The sequence below is a fragment of the Apis florea genome, unplaced genomic scaffold (genome assembly GCF_048593485.1).
Source record: "Apis florea isolate Af1SG1 unplaced genomic scaffold, ASM4859348v1 contig_3081_pilon, whole genome shotgun sequence".
In the NCBI taxonomy this organism is placed as follows: Eukaryota; Metazoa; Arthropoda; class Insecta; order Hymenoptera; family Apidae; genus Apis; species Apis florea.
This window is the reverse complement of record NW_028256703.1, coordinates 664,457-686,199: the sequence shown is the minus strand read 5'-3', so window position 1 is coordinate 686,199 and position 21,743 is coordinate 664,457. Positions and strand designations below refer to the sequence as shown.

At 34.9% G+C, this 21,743-nt stretch overlaps 1 protein-coding gene across 4 annotated transcripts in view; it reads left to right on the top strand.

The window, feature by feature from the left end:
- The window catches only part of alpha-Catr (alpha-catenin related), an 80,760-nt gene that overhangs the window by 43,883 nt on the left and 15,134 nt on the right, over window positions 1–21,743 (top strand). For all 4 annotated transcript variants that reach the window (XR_015292235.1, XM_086908731.1, XM_086908729.1 and 1 more), the window contains 8 exons: window positions 11,025–11,302; window positions 12,432–12,674; window positions 16,019–16,282; window positions 16,572–16,823; window positions 17,026–17,185; window positions 17,283–17,401; window positions 17,618–17,947; window positions 21,194–21,400. Coding sequence is in view for 3 of the 4 variants with exons in the window: in XM_086908731.1 (XP_086764857.1) it covers window positions 11,025–11,302; window positions 12,432–12,674; window positions 16,019–16,282; window positions 16,572–16,823; window positions 17,026–17,185; window positions 17,283–17,401; window positions 17,618–17,947; window positions 21,194–21,400 (1,853 nt within the window). In the remaining variant the exon portion in view is untranslated. The remainder of the gene's footprint in view (window positions 1–11,024; window positions 11,303–12,431; window positions 12,675–16,018; window positions 16,283–16,571; window positions 16,824–17,025; window positions 17,186–17,282; window positions 17,402–17,617; window positions 17,948–21,193; window positions 21,401–21,743) is intronic.

The window sequence follows — 21,743 nt, the reverse complement described above, 5'->3', positions numbered from 1 at the left end:
TATCTTCTTATATATGTGCACAACAAAATAAAACAGATACAATTATAAACGGTTCGATCGAAGATTAAGATACGATTCGTTTTTATTAAATTGGAAAAAAGAAAGAAAGAAAGAAAGAAAGACCATTTTATAGAGAATTACTTATCGATCACGTTTCGAATATTCGCCGTTTAATCGAATTTATCCAAGCCAATACGCGAATGAAGCGCATCAACTCCACTCTTGATAAAATAATAAACTGTCGAGTTTACGTTCGGGAATATTCGACAAACTCGATGACATGGCGTTATTCAACGTATGCCAAATTGAATAATTTTATTAGTAACTCGACCGCGAATGCATTTCGTATTATGTATTTTCTCGCCGAACGAATTAACCGAAAATCATATTGTTGACAGCAAGTAAGAGTAAAAGTAATTATTCTCCCGGATTTAAATGATTTTTTTGTCTCGATTATTGCAAATCGTTTCTTGTAATTAGAAAATTTTCGAATTTTCTTATTCAGCGATATTCATAGCAATATACGGCCTGATGATTATTCTCAATACCTTCCACCTAGCCTCGTTTAAATGACAAATTTTGTATGCGAAAATATAAGGAATAAAATTTTCACGCTTCCAACTTTTCACGATCGACAAATTTTAAACTAACTTACTCACATTCGATTATCGTCAATTATCAATTAATAACTTCTCTCCCTCCTCCTTTTGAGTTAATAAATTTTCTTCGCTCGAAAGAATACATACATTTCGCAACGAAAATATAAAGGAACGTCAGCGGAAACGAAGCGAATCGAGTTTTCTTTCCTGCTCGGGGGAAACAGATTAAATTTCGTTTCGACCACGAGGAAAATTGATGAGAAAGCAAACCGCTTTAAAAAAAAAAAAAAAAGAAAGAAAGAAAGAAAAGGATCATCTTCGCGAATAATTTGATTGAAATAAAATTCGCGATAAAGATCGATCGTTAGAGAGGAATACGCGTTTGATAAAGGGCGCAATGGCAATCAGGCCATGATTAATTGCTAATTGGGGACTGGTAATAGGAGCGACGGGGAGTCTGGACGCAGGAAATTGCGGCGATTTCGTCCGCAAGAACGATTGCTCCCCCTCCGCCGGACGATAATTTACGATACACAGACTCGAAAATTCCACGATGAATTCGACTTCACGCCCTCCCCGACACACACACATACACACACGCGCTGTACTCACGGCCGACAAGGCTGCAACGGGAGAGGAACAAGTTTTGTACGGGGCCAACTAAATTTCCTCGCGTTGTCCCAGATATCCTGAATTGGGATAACGAAATAATTTCGTGGATAAAATCTCGAGTAACGTCCTCTGCCTCCCTTCTATGCTCAATACGGTTTTTAGTAACGCGCGTGGCTCGTCAGTTTTTACGAAATTAAATAAGAGTAGTAAAGTTTGGCCGCGATGGAGAGGAAGATGAGAGATTTTTAGAAAAATATCGATCAAATATTGTGAAGAAAATTTTCGATGAAATTTTTTATTAAGCGCCGATCTCTGGCGAACTTCTACGTGCATATCATCGTAATTTTGTAATGGAATTCTGCAATTTATACACGCACAATATATCGTTTGAACATTGAATCTCGATTGATTTCAGATAGGGATTCAATCGTCTTCGAATTTTTCTCCCAAAAAAAAAGAAAAAAAATAGCGAATCACTTCTTGAAAACTTGAACCGAACAAATATTTGCGTGTTGCCGTTCCACTCTCTAACATTTCGAAATCTGTGTGAAATTCAGATCTGGCGTGGAACAATGAACAATGATAGTATCGAGTAAACGAGAGTAACACGGGAAAATGTAGTACGAGGTCGAAAGTCAAGAGGTTTGGACGATGTTAGTTAAGAGGACAAAGGGTGAGAAAGAGAGAGAGAGAGAGAGTGGAAAAACAAGGAGAAATGTTTGAAGACGACGGAACGAGAAGATTTAAACGGCTCGTTCCATTCAAATCGAGAACCATTTCCATAAAATCTCTTTATTTCTTGTTTTTCTTCCTTCGAATCGATTAATATTTCGCGAATTTAACGAGTACCCTACCTCATGAAAATGCAACGGTCCCAATCTGGCGTCGAACAAAATACAGGATCGAGCAGTTAATAATTGGAATCACTTCCAAGGTGTGGAAAACTATTCGATTCGTATCCGTATTTCGAGATTAATCCCTCTCGATTCCATTTGATATTAAGCTGTATATTTATATTTACAGTGCGATCACTGAACAATTTTTAATGAAACTGAACATCGAGAAACAGATTTACTTCGAAAGTTCAAAAGAATAATTCGTCACGAAAAATTCTCCGTTAAAAATCATCGATCGAGATTTTCTCCGTTTTAATTTTCTACGTAAAAAAAAAAAAAAAAAAAAAGGAGAGAAAAAAGGAGGAAGAGAGAAGGGAGTTTCTTTGTCGAACCGTCTGAAATTGAATTGTAAGGTGGAAGAAGAACGAGCATATAAGCGAGCGTGAAGGCAGTTTAACCTCCAATTGCAAGTCTTTGCTTCCATGAAACAGAGCGGTTTCAAATGTTTCGTAGTCTTGGAGTGCTTTGCGGACAAAGATGAGCCCCGGAAAAAGGGTGGAAGGGAAGTAAGGCAGAGCAACACGGGTCGAGAAAGTGGCGGAATGCCAAGCGATATATCGTTGTGAGCAATATGCATAAGTTTCGGAATCAAGCCATCTTATAATACCATCTTATATTTGTATCATTTATTCAAATTCATTCGATCAATTCCCCCCCCCCCTCTTAATTATAATCTTAATCTGATAATCATTAGATCGCAGATTTTTATACGAACAAATAATTTTATGTAAAATACACAAAGTGAATTAAGTAAAATAATTCACAAAGAGGAAATTTAAATCACGTTTCTTTCTTTCGGAAAGTCTACGAATTATTGTAATTATAAATTCAAAAATGCATCGAGGAGATTTGAATAAAAGAGATTTTCAATCGTCACAAAAAAAAAAATGATTATCAAGAACGAATTATTAATAATTCAAAATTTCCAATTATATATCGATTCTTCTTGAAATCGTTCATTCACATTTAAACACTTAACAAAGCGTTTAACAAACTTTAGCAACTTTTTTACGAATTAAATTTTCGCCTTAAATTTTTTCCTTTAGTTAATTCTTCTGGTTTAGTTCGTCAAAGAAGAATCAAAAATCGTGACACGTATTTGGAAGCTCCAATTTCTTTTTTTCTTTTTTTTTTTTCTTCTTTTGCCTTTCTCCGTCGTCGTCCACTAATAACCGCATCGATCAACAAGAAACGGTAACTTCTTCCACAGACAGTGTACCCTTACGATAGACGGCACTCTATGCTATTTTTACCCGGGCTACCTTTTAAGATCGGGTCAAGCCAACGTGCAAAACATTTATTAACCTCCAACAAGCATTTTCTAAAGACGAAGAACCAGGCCGAGCGCATTGTTTTCCGTTTCGCGTATCTGTTATTATATACTGCATTCGTACAATTTCTCACCATTTTCGTTTTTCATCGAAACATTATTGTACACATAATCTTCGTTTCCTCTAGATACTACAGTACTACAGTCGGTTACCAAAAAAGCATTCGTGCATCTTATAATAACTCGTGTATTTTCAAAAGAATTTTTAATTCTTCTGTAATCGTCTTCTTTGATAAGCTGACATCAATCCTTTTCTTTTTTTTTATTTTGGAGAGCTTAAAACTTTAAAACGTTCGAAACTCAAATGCTCATACTATTTCCAATTGAAATTGAAGCGCACGAACGATAATTAATACACTCGACGATAAATCATTTCATTAAAATCAGATTCGAAGAAAGAAAAAAAAAGAGAGATCTAAAGACTCTCACGCGCGTTCATCTTACACGGAAGACGGATCTCGTCGAACTTGAATCGTTTGATATCTGTGTCCGCCACGTTGCTCTATTGGCAGCTCGTTTCATATTGCGACACGCGTGACGCACAGTCCCCAAGGATTAATCAGAATTGGCGGAAGGAACGTCGTTGGCATATTTCACGTCGATACGTCTATGCACCGTTGACAATCCTCTCTCGAAGGATTCGTTTTTCACGCGCGGCTGAGAATTTCGTGAATTTTCCAACTTTACGACACGCCGTTTGATAATTCGGTGAAACGGATCGCGGACAAACGTTGCGTCGACGATCAATTTATGCATGATTACGCGCTCGTGGCCGCAAAAAATTTATCGTGAAATTTCGATCGAAGCGCCACGAATCGAAGGAATAAATTTGTTGAACGATGTCCTCCATTTTCAAGGAATTTCTTCGATTATTCAAATTTCAACCGTCCTTCTATTATGCAGTATATATGTTATATTTTTTTTTGATGATCTTGTAAGAAAAGTTTTCCCATATTTAATTCAAATTTAGCATCGAAATCATGCGTTTAATGCATGGTCGAAGGTGGAATCGATGGGTCTACACGAAGAAGAAATGATATGTCGAATTTTTACATCCAAATTTTTGGCAAAAGAATAATTTATAACGCGATCTTCTCAAGATTTTGGTCGCAACAATTTTATTAATTGAAATATGGTTGCTTGACTTCAACGATCGATATCGATTCATTCGATTAGATCCACGAATTTTCACCACCTGTGCTTGATTTATTATCGTTTCTAGATCCTTAGAAATGGACCATGGATAGATTCGTTGATTTATCTACGTCCACTGTCACGACAAAGGATCAATGGTGCCAAACTACCAATCGGTGAACTGGGTTATACGCAATGCGCCTATATTGCGGTGCGGCGATATCTGTAATCCTCTGCCTCTCGAATTTACATGAGAAACTGTATAGGGAGGATGATCCAATTCCGTCCAATGTATGTATATATACAAATAGCCACGAATTATTTCCAATTTGTGAAAAAATACTGTGATCGAACTGTGGATTGTTTCTAAAACAGAGGATCCTGCCTCTGCCTTCGTTAAATGGAGTTCAAGTTCAAGTGTACAAATTTTTTTCCTTCCTTTTTCCATTTCACCTCATAACTGATTGTTTATTATCGAAGTATAGGCAAGCTTGTCTTTCATCCTCTTGAATTAATTCCAATTTGTGAAAAAATACTGTGGATTGTTTCTAAAACAGAGGATCCTGCCTCTGCCTTCGTTAAATGGAGTTCAAGTTCAAGTGTACAAATTTTTTTCCTTCCTTTTTCCATTTCACCTCATAACTGATTGTTTATTATCGAAGTATAGGCAAGCTTGTCTTTCATCCTCTTGAATTAATTCCAATTTGTGAAAAAATACTGTGGATTGTTTCTAAAACAGAGGATCCTGCCTCTGCCTTCGTTAAATGGAGTTCAAGTTCAAGTGTACAAATTTTTTTCCTTCCTTTTTCCATTTCACCTCATAACTGATTGTTTATTATCGAAGTATAGGCAAGCTTGTCTTTCATCCTCTTGAATTAATTCCAATTTGTGAAAAAATACCGTGGATTGTTTCTAAAACAGAGGATCCTGCCTCTGCCTTCGTTAAATGGAGTTCAAGTTCAAGTGTACAAATTTTTTTCCTTCCTTTTTCCATTTCATCTCATAACTGATTGTTTATTATCGAAGTATAGGCAAGCTTGTCTTTCATCCTCTTGAATTAATTCCAATTTGTGAAAAAATACTGTGGATTGTTTCTAAAACAGGATCAGAGTATCCTGCTTCTGCTTTTGTTAAACGGAGTTCAAATGTATAAATTTTTTCCTTTCGTTTTATATAACTGATTGTTTATTATTGAAGTATAAGCAAACTTATTTTTCATCCTCTTGAAATAATATTTTTAATGAAGATTGCTTTTGGATCGAATATTCGTATCTTTCTAATTTCTAATTTATTCGTTATTACAAAAAAGGTTGGAACGGTCGCGGCAAAATTTATCGGTTTTATCCAATCGGGTATTTAATCAGATCCACGTGAAATGGGCTTGCGGATCAGTGATTTTAACGAATTCGTTCGATCGATCGAATTAAACGTCGAAACGTTGAAATTAAATTATATCTCGCTTAAATTCTCAATACGATTCTTTCTGAAAATCGAAAAAAATTTCGAGTTAAACATCTAAACTATGTGATTTAATCGTGAAAATAATACTGCTTTCCTAAACTAAACATCGTTACCTCTCCCTTCCTTCGCTCAATTTTCTTGCAGGAAAACAACGTAACGAATGTTTGGATTGCTTTCGATTATCGTTAAGCTTCGATACGATTGCTCTTCTCCTGCCTCGATTACCCGCCGTGTTTCCAAGAGGTTCTCTCTCTCTCTCTCTGTCTCTTTCCATTTTTATTCCTTCTCGGTTTAATCCGATCGGCCGATCGAGATTGTCGCCGATGTGTCAATCGAGGAAAGCAGTTCGCTTAAAAATTCAAACAATTCGAATTAATCTTTGCTCGAAATATCGTGCTTCAATTATATGAAATTATACTTACTTGCTCGTGAAAAGAACAAATATCTTCGAAAAAGAGTAATCGTTATATAATGATAACTGCAACTTCCTTTAATTACACTTGAAATCAATTTGAGATTAATGATGTGCAATATTGCGCTGTATGAAGAATCAATTAATTGGGAAGAAAGAAGTTCGTATTCTTTTCCAGGAGAAGTGGACAAGATTCGATTATAAAAATAGAATCGTATCGAATCGAATTAGGCCTTGATATTAATCGAGAAAATAAAAGGGAGAATAAAAATGAGAAGAGGTTTCGAAATATTCGAAGAATGACAGGATGACATTCTTTAAACTCGAAAGATTCGTTGCTTTCGCTTTCGTTGAACAATTCGGTTCAAAGAAAGAGAGAAATACGCACGTTATCGAATCAGGATGCAATGCAATGCACTTGTGCGATTGTTAAATTGGGTCAAGGGGGATTGCATGGCGTACTTGATTCTCGATCTGCATAAAGCATCGTAAGGTTTCTCTATCAAGGCAGCTGAACTGATCACATTACACCGAACCTCCTCTACTAGGTTACTCTACTATTCCAGTGAAACTATGTAGAATAGTGTAGATACATTCTCTGGACACGTTTTTTTTTTTCAGAATCGATATGATTCTAGAGACGAGAACAAATGTAAGAAATGTAAAAATTACTTCTTATTTATTTGAGTTTGCATTGGATGAAGCGAGACGGAGGATAGGGCAAGAATATAGTGTAAGAGAGATGGAAAGAGAATGTTTCACTTCATTTGTCGTTACTCGGTCTCTTTAGATGTCGATCTATCAAAGTTCCAGGAATATATCAAAATTCTGTCAACAATTGAACGAAGGATTATTACAGAAATTTTAAAAGCATAAAGAAAATTTTTCAAAATTATTAAATCGATTTCTGTACACGATCGATGCAAAGAAGAGGTTAAACGAGGATAATTTAATTGCATCCAGGATCTTATCTAGTCTTTCTACTTCGTTTGCTGCTTGCGTGGAGTGTTGGGTAAAATAGTTGAATACAAAAACGTTATCTGGTTACGCTTCGTTAAACATCTTCGACATTTATTATAATCCGAAAGATCTTTACGCGTGGCTATCGATGCGATATCGCGTAGAAACAGATAAGAAAAAATCTCTCCCTTCCCTTCTCATTTTTCGTTTTCGATTTGTCCAAAATCGAATCGTAGAGAAATAATTCGAAGGATTTAATTTCTAAAATTTCCACCTAGTTTTTATATCATAATTTTTATCGAGGTAAAGTATCAATCGACTCGTTCGAGTCGAAGAAAAAGTTTTTTAACGACAACATGATACAAAGATATCATCAACTCGCGTTATATAAGAAAATTAAGATGAAATATCAAGATAATATATTGTTCAAAGAAAGGATAGAGCCGCGAAATTAATGTATTACGAGCTGGTTAACTACATTACATGGGATGTGTTAATGAAAATAAGTAAGCATCGTAGTAATGCGGGGCAAATTCTGTTATAAATTTTATACCCTTCCTCCCATAAAAGTTTTGGTGGATGGCTTTTCCTGTTCCCTTCAGCAATGAACCAGCACACATCTTGAAACTTTATTTTTGTCGGCATTGACTAGGCGTGAAAATTTACGGGAGTATCAACTTCTGAACTTGAACGCCAGCGACGAAACTTTCCAATAAGTAATAGAACCGAGACGAACTCGTAAATAATCTTCTCCAACGTTTTAAAGTAAAATGTGTTGAAATTCTTCCAATTTGATTGTTAATACAAATTTCTTTTTCCCCACGTTTTAAAGTAAAAGTGTTGAAATTCTTCCAATTTGATTGTTAATACAAATTTCTTTTTCCCCACGTTTTAAAGTAAAAGTGTTGAAATTCTTCCAATTTGATTGTTAATACAAATTTCTTTTTCCCCACGTTTTAAAGTAAAAGTGTTGAAATTCTTCCAATTTGATTGTTAATACAAATTTCTTTTTCCCCGCGAATTAGTCTTTCGAACTCGACAAGAGATTTTACTCACAAAAAGAAATATGCTGATTGAGAGAATTGGTTGAATAATAAAGTGGAACGAAAAATTGTTCGACGAATTTATGCAAAAGTGGAACAAGTTGGTAGAAGAAGTTTTAGAGAGTTTATGATTTAGAGTATAATTCGTGTAACCATCAGAGAGAATATTCATGAGGAAGTATTATAAATGTATATTTATACGCGTTGATACTCTGAAATATAATAATGACGTTTCAAACTTTCGTTCGAGATTTTTAAAATTAAACAAATATGAAAAGTTATAAACTGTGATTACAAATATACATGCAATGTATAACCCCCTGAAATGAAGAACAATGTGAATCTTTTCTCTTTCGAATTCTATGCTTTATACCTTGAAATAAAATCTATATCTATAAAAATTCGAAAATAAAAGAATTCGCGCGAAAAGACATAAATTTTGGATCTAGAAATTCCTCGTCTTTCTAAATCGAGGTTACATCGAAGATAAAAATCAAAGGATTTACGGCATTCTGTTGTCCTATGGGAACGAATTTTATTTACAGCCAAAACTTGGATGTAACCAATCCGAATTCGTTGAATATAAAAAAAAAAAAAAAAAAAAAAAACTAACAATACAAGCTTGAATCTCGAAATAGAAAATTTTCCCAAAACCTTTGCTTCAGAAAGGAGAAAAAGAAAAATTACGATTAATTAAAAAGAAAATCTCGCGAGGGGAAAAATTGTATGACAAACGTAAAAGAAAACGTGTTTGACGGATGATTGAAAAGACGTTATAAATTTTATAAATAGCCGGTGAAATTGTGCGATTGATCCATTTGTATATTCATGAATGCGCAGGTTCAAAGGTTACACGAGAGAAACACGTTCGCTAGATTTCGATTAAAGCGAATTGGACTTTCGATTTTTATATATTCGAGAATTAACGTGTATAATAAATTTTATCGATTCTTGCAACAATTTGGAAACATCAGCAGAAATATCTGATACAAATTTTTGATAGAGAAATTTTGAGAATTCGAAGTATGTCGCAGCAATGAATTGAATTTTCTAAATTATAATTTACTGATGCAAAATTGTTTCTGATAATTTTTATTTCAGTGTAGAAAAAAAATAAAGTTCAAATGCGAAAGGCAAACGCTATGATGCAAACGTTATTAAAAAATTATTGCGTCCCTTGATATTTTATTTACAAAGAAATAAAAGTTATGGAAAAATATATCTTCGATCTGATCAGTATTTTGTAACTGTAAAAATTCGATAAAGAATTAAGGAGGGATGACTTGGCGGGTATCGATTTTCTTTCAATTTAAAAAAGATCTGATTGATGAAGAATATTAAAAGAACCGAAGGATAATCTGCAAAGTTTCGAAGAAAACTTTTGTTCCAAAGAAATCTCATTTGATAAATCGTAACAGAAACAAATTAACAAAAAGGAATAATAAGGAAGAAAGGAGTGTTGCACAGACGTAGCTGTAACGGAAAACTGTTTATAAGCATGGAACAGACATGCCATTATGGTGGAACACCTGTGTATCCACTTTACTCTATCCCGTACATATTATGGAATGCTAAAAAATAAAAGTTAAAATATCCATCTAGATACACGTATGTGCAGCTCGAAAACGTGTATCAATATATCGTTATATGCATTTTGCTACACCAGACTCTCTCTCGTGCAATATTTATCAACCGTTATCCGAGTTTATTAAGTTTCGAGAAAAAAAGGAAAAATCAACGTGCGCCGTTTTTATCCTTTCACGCGTGTTTATAAAATAGTTTTATAAAACACGCGTTTTAAAAATTATCATTTTTATTCGAATCAAAACGAACGATATAAATTTCGAAATTCCAAAGAAATTTCGTTTCGAGAAATCCACTCGATCGCATCGACGATCCAACAATTTATATATTAAATTCAATATATTATATACATAAACGGGACGAAGTGAACGGAATAAGAGAAAGAAAAGGATTCAAAGAATTAAAGAATTCGATTCAATTTTTAATCAGAGAAGCGACGATGCTGATGTTTAAAAGTGAAAAGCGGGGGCAAGAAAAATGTAATCAATATTCTTCGCGTTACACGTTGAACGCGTTCCACAAGATGATAAATATTCATTGCGTGGGATGAAAGGAAATTCGATGATATTGGCGGGCGAGATGCGGAATGCAGAGACAGCCAAAGGGATCGTCGTAACGTGTGCGTGTGCACTAGACGTTGATTTGCATACAACCAGTCCTCGCATATAATATCCGGAGGGCGTGCAGGTGTTAATCCTTTTACCTTTATACCCCGCCACACCTTTCCATCCACGAAATAAATTTGAAAATTTCCCACAAAATTGAAATTATCGTCCAACGAGCTACTGCACGCTCGTTTCGTGTCATGGAGAGCAAAGAAAGAGGAGGAGATGGTTGAACGATGGACGATGGAAAATAATGTTGTGAATTTGAAAATTTCCCACAAAATTGAAATTATCGTGGCTAATCGAGCTTCTGCACGCTCGTTTCGTAGGACGGAGAGCGAAGAAGGAGGAGGAGATGGTTGAACGATGGAAAATAACGTTGTTGCAGGCTCGGCGATCGAAAAATTATGCGAGTGCGCGACGGAGGACAGCCTAGCTGACCGAGGCTCCGTCGTGAGGGCTGCGAGATGCCTTCTGGGCTCCGTGACCAAGGTCCTCCTTCTGGCCGACATCGTTGTGGTGAAGCAGCTTCTCCTCGCCAAGAAGAAGGTTGCCCGCAGCCTCGGCCGCCTCGAAAGCGTTTCCAACTTCACCGAATTCGTCAAGGCTTTCAGCCAGTTCGGGGCGGAAATGGTGGAATTGGCGCATTTGACGGGTGATCGCCAAGTAAGTGGTTCCGTTTCCCAATTTTCTTTCGTTCGTTTCGTTTCGTTTCGACTCAAGCTTTTTATATTTTAATATTTCATATGTGTCCATTTGCGAATTTATTCATTATTCAGAAGAAATCAAGTATTAATTAAGGTATTTGTCGCAGTTTTGAGAATCATCTCTCGAGTGTTAAAAGGATTTTAATCTCATTTAAAAAGTTTAATTACGCGTTAAAACATTCATTCGAATGAAATGCTCGCAAATGAAAGTGATTATTTTGAACATTGTTGAATACTTTGTGTTTATTATATTTAAAATATTAGAATGGATTCTTTTTTTTTTTTTTTTTTTTTTTTTTTTCGTATTCACAGCTATTTTGAGCTACACGCATCGATCTCGAGAATGATATTAATGATGCGTTTATATTAGTCTAGTCGTGATGAAATGAAACACAATCGAGCACGAGACAGAGATTGATTCAAGCATTTCTACATTAATCCTTATTCGACTCATTTAACGTGAATCATGGCTCTTGACAGGTTTGTAATTAGTATTCTGACTTCATACGTTACATCATTCTATTTTGCACGGCTTTCAACGTCCCTATTGCTAGCCGTTATCCCATTGCTAATAGAACGATCTAAATAGAGATAAATCAATGCTTGCTTCGTGAACTGGAAGGAGACGCGATTAAAAAGAGGATAGAAATTTAATATTGATCGAGATAAAATTTAAAACTCTGTGCTAAAACAAGAATTGCCCGATACTATTCAAATACCGGACACTTTAAAAGTAGAAATGTAATGGAATAATTGTGATTCCAATTGAAACTTAAATTTAACGAGGACGAATCTTTATTCTTTATTTTGATGATCGTGGATGAACTTGGTGTTATCTTTCTCCTCCTCTCTTCATTTTCTTCGTTTTCTCATAGGCTTTCGCAAATTCTGAAAAATTTTTCAAATCGATTAATAACACATTTATAAACGAATCATCAGTTAGAAAATTGTTAACGACAATTAATAATAAATCGATCTATTATAATGATTGATCTCGGTTCGATTTCAAATCACGTTGTCGCGAATGCAAGGGGCGAGTAGCAACACGTGGGTCAGGAATGAATGGAGGGAACGTTTGGAAATTTCAGAATGACTTGAAAGACGAGAGGCGAAGGGCGCAGATGGCAGCGGCTCGCCAAGTTTTGGAGAGGAGTACCATGATGCTGCTCACGTCCAGCAAAACCTGCCTTAGGCATCCCGAGTGTCCGTCTGCCAGGGAGAACAGAGACACCGTTTTCTGCCAGATGCGAAGGGCCATGGACTTGATACATTACGTGGTCAAAGACGGTGTCCTCGATTGCAGCGAGTCCCAGTCTTACTCCAATTCTCAGGTAAGCGATTGGAACACGAATTAAATCTAAAATAATTGTATCGAACTTTGAATAAAATTGGAATAGATTGAAAAACTGCATGAAATTGAATTATATTGGCAAATCGAAGATTTGTTGATTATATTTTACACGCAAATAAGGAAGAAGAGCGATACAAAAAAATCTTCTCGATATAGGAAGTGTTTAAAGAAAATATTAAAGCTTATAGCATTGTTCAAAATTAGAAAAAAGAATCTGGCTCTAGCAAAATTTTAATTTTTGATTCTCGATCTCTGAGAGAGGCAAATACGAAAAAAAAAAAAAAAAAAAAAAGAAGAGATCATAAAAATTGTTGTAAAAATTGTAATAAAATAACGTGATCGAAATTTTAGATCCAAGTTTCCGTTGCATATTTCTGTAGAAATGTAAAATATGCGCATCATCTGTACACACGTTCACGATGCAAACACAATTCCAACAACAAGAATTTGTTGTTGCAACGTGATTATACATTCATGAAATTTTCAACGCTACGAAATACGATGAATATTACACTTTGCTTATGAACGAGAATATATATAATACATTTCACAGAAACAATGTTGTAGGAAGTAGAGAGAAAACATTTATCTCGATGAAATACATTCGAGATTCTGGATCGAATCCAAACAGCTTTCATTTGCCAAATTCTTTTTTTTTCCACGTTTAACCCGTAACGTACGATGGAGTCAAATTTTTCGTGACCTTGACTCGTTTTTCGAGACAAAAAATAGATGGGACAACGAAGCTGTCTTTGCCAAAATTGTGGGTGGAAAAATGTAATAATTTTTACGTATCGCAATAAATTTTCCTTCGCTTGTTTAAGTAGAATAGATGGTCAATAGATGGTCAGGCCATCAAAACTTCGATTCGAAATTTCTAAAAAAAAAAAAAATCATCAAAGAAAATATTAATTCTTTGTATAATGTAATAATTACTGGCGGAAGATAATTAAAAAAAAATAATAATGAAACTATAAAAATTATAAATATGTAAATTACATATTTATAAATTATTTAATTACACCTTGCCCTTTTTACCGTGACTTTATATAAAAATTTTTCGAGGCAACAAACTGTCCATTATTAAGTTCCGATGTAGACGAGGTGAAAATCCTATCTAATCAATTTCGCGAAAATTGAGGATGGGTATATAACCGGTTACGTTGACCTCAAATTATGTGTGTCAGTCGCAGTTCCTTGCTCCGGTGATTAATTACGAAGTTCTTATTACGTTCAGTTATTACTGGAAGCAAAAAAGCACTTGATAAATATCACCCTTCTATTTTAATCTTCAAATACTGGGAAAAAAATCCGTGATAAAATATATTTTAATTTAAAAAAATTTATTATTAAAAATATCGAGAATGTATGCTTACCTAATAAAAAAAAAAAAAACCAAGTAATTAAAATCTGTTTAATATCAAAAAGATGAAACAACGAAAAGAACGAAATTTCGTTGAACGAAATTTCAATAACATCATTCCACGTAACATTCTTATTCTTAATAATAATAGGAAAATGTCGAGAAAAAGAATGTGCAACGAAACGTAAAAATTATCATCGATAATTTTGAAAATATTTTCGCAATATCGAAAAGAAAAAAATAATTCCTCCCCCACAAGAGAAGCGCGTGCATTTCGAAATATACATATATATATATACCTTGTATTATTCCATTTCACGAGCTGACAACACGACGTTTCGACGCCATCGGGATCAGAGGGGAGGAGGGGGTTTGCTCTTGCAAGTGGGTGCATTTTCAAAATTTAAGAAATATCTCCACTACAATGGAATGGATGGGATGTATTGACAGAAATGCGAATTGATATCGTACCACGATTAAGGATAGGTGCATAGCGAGCGACGCCGAAATGGATGTCATAAACGTTGCGGTGCATTCTTCGCCACGTGCCAAATTGCAGCTGGCGTATTAATGCGTCGATATAATTTCAATTTCTTGCCAATTGCACACGGGACACCGGCCAAATCTTCCCGCCATTCCAACAATTAATTTGACAATAGGAATTTATTTTGCTCCCCCCCTCCCCCCCCCTTGAATTAACTCAACTCTTAACTTCATTAATTTATTACCATCATTATTATATACTTCGTTGCAAGAAAATATGATGAATGTATTTGAGATTGTTTTAATCTTTGCAAATAAATAATTTTAATTATAATTATAAAATAAAAAATTAAATAAAATATCGCGTTTGACTAATTAACTATATACAATATATTTTGTTTGTATATTTTGTATATTATATATCCTTTTTTTGGGGGGGATTGGATCTCATCGACAGATGTCAAAACTTTTTAATATCGAATAGATGCATTTATTTCAAACTTTTAGATTCTATTTAATCTAAAATTTAAAATTCTTTCAACAAATATTTCCCAAATTTAAATAATCCAATATTCCTCGAATATGTTTTAACGTTAAACAGCATTCGATATTCTAATGCCTTTTTTTTTTTCGATTCTTTCCAATTTTCAATTCAAATTTTTAAATTTTTTTAAATAAAAAAAATATATATTCCCGAAAATAATTTATCTCGTAACGATTATTTGCCTCGAACGAAGCGCGATTTATATATCCACAATGAAGTTCGATTGGAAGTGTTCGATAAAGCCTTCGATAAAGTACCAATGAAAAATTTATAACGTGCAGATTGACCGATAATCGAGCAGGTTTGAAAGGAAATATGGATCGAGGTGCTCGGTCACGTTCAAGGATCCCGTGCGAATAATTGCTAACTAGAAGAATGCATAGTTAATCGACGCCATATTCAGCATAGCTGAATGCACCCTTGGTTAAATGGGATCGGTATCTATGCTTGACCTTAGGCCAAGCCTCTCTATATTTAGTTATGGCGTGCCATTAAAGCTCCACGTGGTATCTCGATAGCTGCCTGTAAACATAAAGATTGTTTATCACGTGCATGATCAAGCTTGAAACGATCCTCCTCCTCCTCCTCCTCCTCTTCCTCCTCCTCTTTTTTAAAACATTTTTTTCTAAAAGCAATTTGCGAAGGAATATGAATAGAAAATAAATATAAATAAATATAATAATAAAATCGCAGCGAGTAATTGAAACAAGGGTGGTATTTTTAAATAAAAAAGGCTAGTTGGGTTAATGTAATAGAATAGAGGTGAAAATATATTGGGATTATCGTGCATCAGAGGGATCATAAATCAAAAATTTCATTATTCTCGTGCAGAGGGAAGTTAAATATTTGGAAGAGTAGGTTATACCGTAAATCTGGCCACCACCCTCTTTGGAGGAGGGTGAATATCCGGGCTGAGTCGGTCGTTAATTTTCAGAGTCCACAGCAGGAGGATTGGGACAGCAGCACGGCGTTCTCCGCGTTGAAACACTTCGAGAGGTTGGTCGAAACCACAAGAATGACTCTCCTAGGACCGGGTTGTCGAGAGACCCTCACCGCCGCGTTAGACACCGTCATCGAGAGGACGCAGGATTTCACCGACAGCGCATACACGAGCCACGAGCACAGAGAGAATATACTTCTGCTTTGCGATCGGGCGCAACTCGAACTCAACACCCTCCTGCGAATTGGTAACAGTATGGTAAGAATATTTCTCTTTTCTTTCTCTTGTGTTGAGAGACGAGCAAATTTAATTAACAGTAAGAAATCTATCGATTTATATAGAATGCAAAGAATTTTGTATATAAATAAAATTTAGAATTATTCAATTCCAATGTTGAAGTCTTTTTGTTTTCACGTTTTTACGTTAAGTAAAAATGCATATAAGCGGATAAAATATTTTGTTCGTTCGAATGAAATCGTGAAAATGCACGCGGTCGTTAAGAGAATATCGAAGCGAGAACAGTGAAACGATTAATATTACGTGTTAGAACTACGAAGGTGGTGGTGGGTCTCCGAGTTCTGAAATGGAGCAAGCCGTTCTGGGAGTGTTACGTACCACCAGGGATCTTCGCCAGCAGCTGTGCACGACCACAATGGAACAAGCGGCTGATCTTGGACAGGTAACTAAAGCGGGTCAGGAACTTGTGTCAACGATCAGGAACGTCGCTCTGGCCAATGACAGATACCTTCTTCAAGAGAGCAACGAGAAATTTCGCGAATACATTGAACACATTCTCGAGGCGAGTGTATTCACAAAATTTAAATTCTTTTAAATTCGTAAATACATACGAATTATTTTAATTTGTTTTCCACTCTTTTTAAAATTTAAAAATTTTTATTTCAATATGTAATGCGATTTGAGTGTAAACGAAAGATTTTTTGTTTCTCTGAGAATTCTATTTTTAAACGATATTTAATAATTTGACCGTTATCGATTGATAGGTGTGCAAAATGCTGAGACACGTCGCACTCTCGGAATCGTTGCAAGTTTCGGCGAAGTTCACTGAAATTAACTTGAGAATATACGGCCCCCAAGTGGTGACAGCGGCGTACACTTTGGCGAGACATCCTACGAGTAAAATCGCCAAGGAAAATTTGGAAGGTAAATTAATTAACCGATATTGTAATCCCTTCAAACATTACTCTTACTCTCTCTTTAAAATATAAAATATCCTAAAATATCCACGTGTACGTTCCAGTATTCGCCGACATGTGGCAATGGCTCATGACCGATGTGACCACCGTGGCGAAAGACGTGTTGGAATTAAACCAAAATCGACCGGAGAAACAAGTTTACATGTCATTGCCACGGCCTGGAGTGAGTGTCAATAATTTTTCACTTTTAACAATTCAGATCTTCGATAAAAGCAATTTTATATGAACAATACACCGACGATCATCTGACGGAATAAACGCAATATTCGAAACAATGATTCGGGTGACGAGAAAATTTCAGAAATTTCCTTTCCAAAAAATATCAGACGTTCGTTTCTCGTTCACACTCGTTGATATATTCGATATATCGTCGATCCAGAAACACGGAACAACGAGCAAGCCGCTGAAACCGGTGAAATTGGACAGCGAGGAGCAGGCGAAGATCGCGAAGGCAGGCCTCGAGATGAAGCTGATCACATCCGAGATGGACGCGGAAACGGAGAAGTGGCAGGAGAGCGGTAGTGCCCTCGAGGAGAACAACGACATAGTGAAACGCGCCAAGAACATGTCCTCGATGGCGTTCTCCATGTACCAGTTCACGAGGGGGGAAGGGGCGTTGAAGACAACCCAAGATCTGTTCACCCAAGCTGAGTATTTCGCCGAGGAGGCGAACAGATTGTACAAGGTTGTGAGACAATTCAGCTATCAGGTATGTATCAATTGCCGAGGCAACGTAGATAATTCAGAGCCAAAACTGAAATATATATATACACATTTTCTTTAATTGGACTGATGTTCAGATGCCTATATGGTATATACGCTGTGTAACGTGTAAAACGTTATCCGTTGTTACACGTCACGCGTGTATACACGTGTTACATCATCCTTACTTTTATGATCATACTCTCTTACCCATTGTTTATTATTATTATTATTATTATAATTATAATTATTATTATTATTACTACTACTACTACTACTATTATTATTATTATTATTATTATTATTATTATTACGGATTCTATACTGGACTTGATTCCGAGTTTTTTGATCCTTGCTATATTCGAGATATTTTTCCTTCAATTTCGCTAATTGAGTTTCGTTTTGACGTAATTGCCACGCTAGAGCTACTTTGAATCCTTGAAATATCTCAAATATCTCTTTGAAAAATTTGAACGCACGTGTCTTCTTCTATCTTTGGATCGATGGATGATTTTTCTTTTCCCTTCCTTCCTTTCTTTCTTTCTTTCGTTCTTTCGTTGTTTCATTCTTTCTTTCTTTCTTTCTTTTTCATTCGATCGCGTTTTTTCAACGCGAACGACGACGTGATTAAATTTAATTGGCGGAAGAACAATGGAAGTGTAACGTTTCCAAATGGATTGGAAGTAGCTCGGGCGCGAATTATTAGCATTAGACATGTTCGAATTAACACGTTTGCTGCCCTTTCGACCCTCCTAGCTAGGCCGAATATACATAGTTTTACCCGAAACCATTTTGATCTTTCTATACTCTTCTTAAAAGAAATGAAAAAAAAAAAAAAAAAAAAGAAAGAAAAAAAAAGAGATACGCTAACCTTGTAATATATTCTTGTATTATGATACCCTTTTTTTGACCCTCGCTCTTTGAATGCCTCCATCCAGGTAACTCTTTCTCTCTTTACTTTAGACCCTCGTTGGGCTAATAGAGATTCGCCTTGTACAGTTCGTTCTCTCATTGCATTGATATATATATATATATATATATACACCGCTCTTGCGAGAATCATTTTTTAACCAGTTGCTGTTAAATATCGTTCATTTCTCTTTTACATATATATATATATATATACTATACATCACTCTACATATATATCTCTTCTTATACATAACTACTTAACCACATATGCAAACTAATTAATTGTGTTGCTATGCAAGACCGTTTGAACACCTTTTGTATGATTCATCCCAAACAGTCGTACATACTTTGAATGGCGTAGTGTTAATTGTACATATACTTCTTTCTTTTATTCCCTTCTTCTAATGAAGAGAGCACGTTTCACCAAGAGCGACCATTTCTCATAATGACTTATATGGCAGTAAAGTAAATTACTGGGCAATCGTGTTCTATGTATGAACAGTATTCGTTGGCTAATTGAAAAGTAATCATTTTGTATACGAGATAGAAATACTTTGATCAAATTGATCAAATGTTTCAACATTATTCTTCTTGTGTCAGGTTTCATGTGATAGAAATTTGAAATGATGAAGAATGAATTAATTGAAGAAAAGAAAAAAAAAAAAAGAAGATATTTCGATATTTAAAAGATATGTACATATATCGTAATAAATCACGTTTGAAAGTAATGAAGAAAGCTTACGTAAGAGTTTACAATGATCCGATCAAGTAGCCAGAATTATTTTTTTTTTTTTAATTACTACGTTAGTCATATAAGTTTTACAGGAAGATATTACTGTCATTTTGACACTACCTTTTTTTTTAGAAATACCGTACCGTTCTATTCTATTTCACCTTCCACACCACCACAAATCAACTATGATCATTATTTTGTTGGTAAAATCTATTTTGTGTACGTACATTTACGACTTTTTTGTGTACGATTAGTAAGGTGTGTTTTAGATGCTACGGGAATGCTTCCGTCTGTGGACGACGTCTATGTGCATTGTGGTCCCCCTCCTTCCACTATCTGGGGCATGACTATTAATGTCTCAGTTTTTGCAAGCTTCTTCAAATTTCACTATTCTTCACTTTTCGCTTTTCGTTTATCTCGTTCGCTAAAATCGGCTAAAATGAAATTTTATTCTATCTCTTCAATAAGGAAACGAATATCTTGTAAATTTCTCTGTATAATAACGTAATTCTAGAAATTAATTCTAAAAAAAAAAAATAGAAAATTAGTTGTTAGATAGATTGCTTTTAATTTAAACACTTTGATTTCGATAAAAATTCTAAAGGAAACGAATGTTCCAAGTGTTTTGAATTGCATAAGGAGCTTGAAAAAAAAAAAAAAATTTAAGCTTCAAAGATTCCAAAGATTCATTTTAGCTGCAATTGGTTGGGAAAAAACGTGTCACCTGTGTAAGTTTGAAATTAATAGTGAAGCGAGAAGCTAGCAAAAACAGCAAGGTCTGTACTAATTCACTGTCATTCACACAGTCACTCTCTAATATTCTCGAACAACTAACACTTTCTTTTCGAATTTCTTGCATTGTGTTTCATTAGGACGGATAGAAGATATACTTTTTTTTTTTTTCTTAATTTACTAGATGCAATTTTTTATAAGTATCCAAGACATATTTATATATATATATATATACATACGTATTTTAAAGTACTTTCTTAATACTAGTCGATCAATAAAATAATAGAATCAGGCATTGCTTTAAAGAGTTATTCGAATACGCTACATATGTAAAAACATTGCATATCGCAGGGCAAATGTGATTGGTGTTCTTCAACGATTCTTTCATACAGGAACAAGCTATGTAGAAATATATAAAAAGAAAAAAAAAATACATAGATTCGAATCCTTCGATTAAAACGATCATTCAATTTCGAGATTAATTACTCGAAGAGACGAAGAAAATTTAATTTACCAAGAAGAAGAAGAAGAAGAAGAATAACAACAACAATAATTTTGACGATACAGTATCCAATATAACTTCATACGATTAAACGAAAGATCAATTTTTTTGTTCTATTTTTAATTTTTCGAAAATATATCTCTATATAATATATAAACTTACGTATATTTACAAGTAATAAGTATTTTTATAAAATAATCCAAAGGAAATAAAAATAGATAACGAAGAGATTTATACATCCTTCTTATTGCTTCTTATTCAAAACAACGTTTTTAAGCAACGTTTAAAAATCGTTGAAAAATAATTCACGAGCACGTTTTGCCTTGCGACACGGTTTGAGACGTAAGTTTGTATACGATGTTGTATGGGTACAGGTACCAGGCGGGCCGCACAAGAAAGAACTTTTGGAAAATCTGGATCGTGTGCCAACGTACGTCCAACAGCTTCAATTCACCGTGAAGAACCCTACGGTCGGGAAGGCGGCCACTTTTACGAAAGTCGACAACGTGATACAAGAGACTAAAAATTTAATGAACGTGATTTCGAAAGTGGTCACCACGTGTTTCGTCTGCGCTACAAAGGTAAGATACGTTGATCACGTTTCTTGTTTTAATCCACGGGAAAATGAACGTCGATTTCACATCCAATGTTTGTTTCAACTTCACGATTTTGCCTTTTGTTTAGGATTTTTCACTTTTTGCGTTTTTTTCTTCTTTTTTTTTTTTTTTTTCATTCTCTCTTCTTTATTTTTCTTTTTCTCGCTCGAAAAAGCAGAATTATCCAGCTTATCTTTTGTTGTTTTGCCACAGTTTTTAAAAAGTAGATTTAACAATGGCGATGCGGGGAGTTGGTACTTAAATATTTTTCTTTGTTCGAAAGTTAAAGCTGATCGAACAAAGGAGGAGGTATCTTTTTATCGTAGCT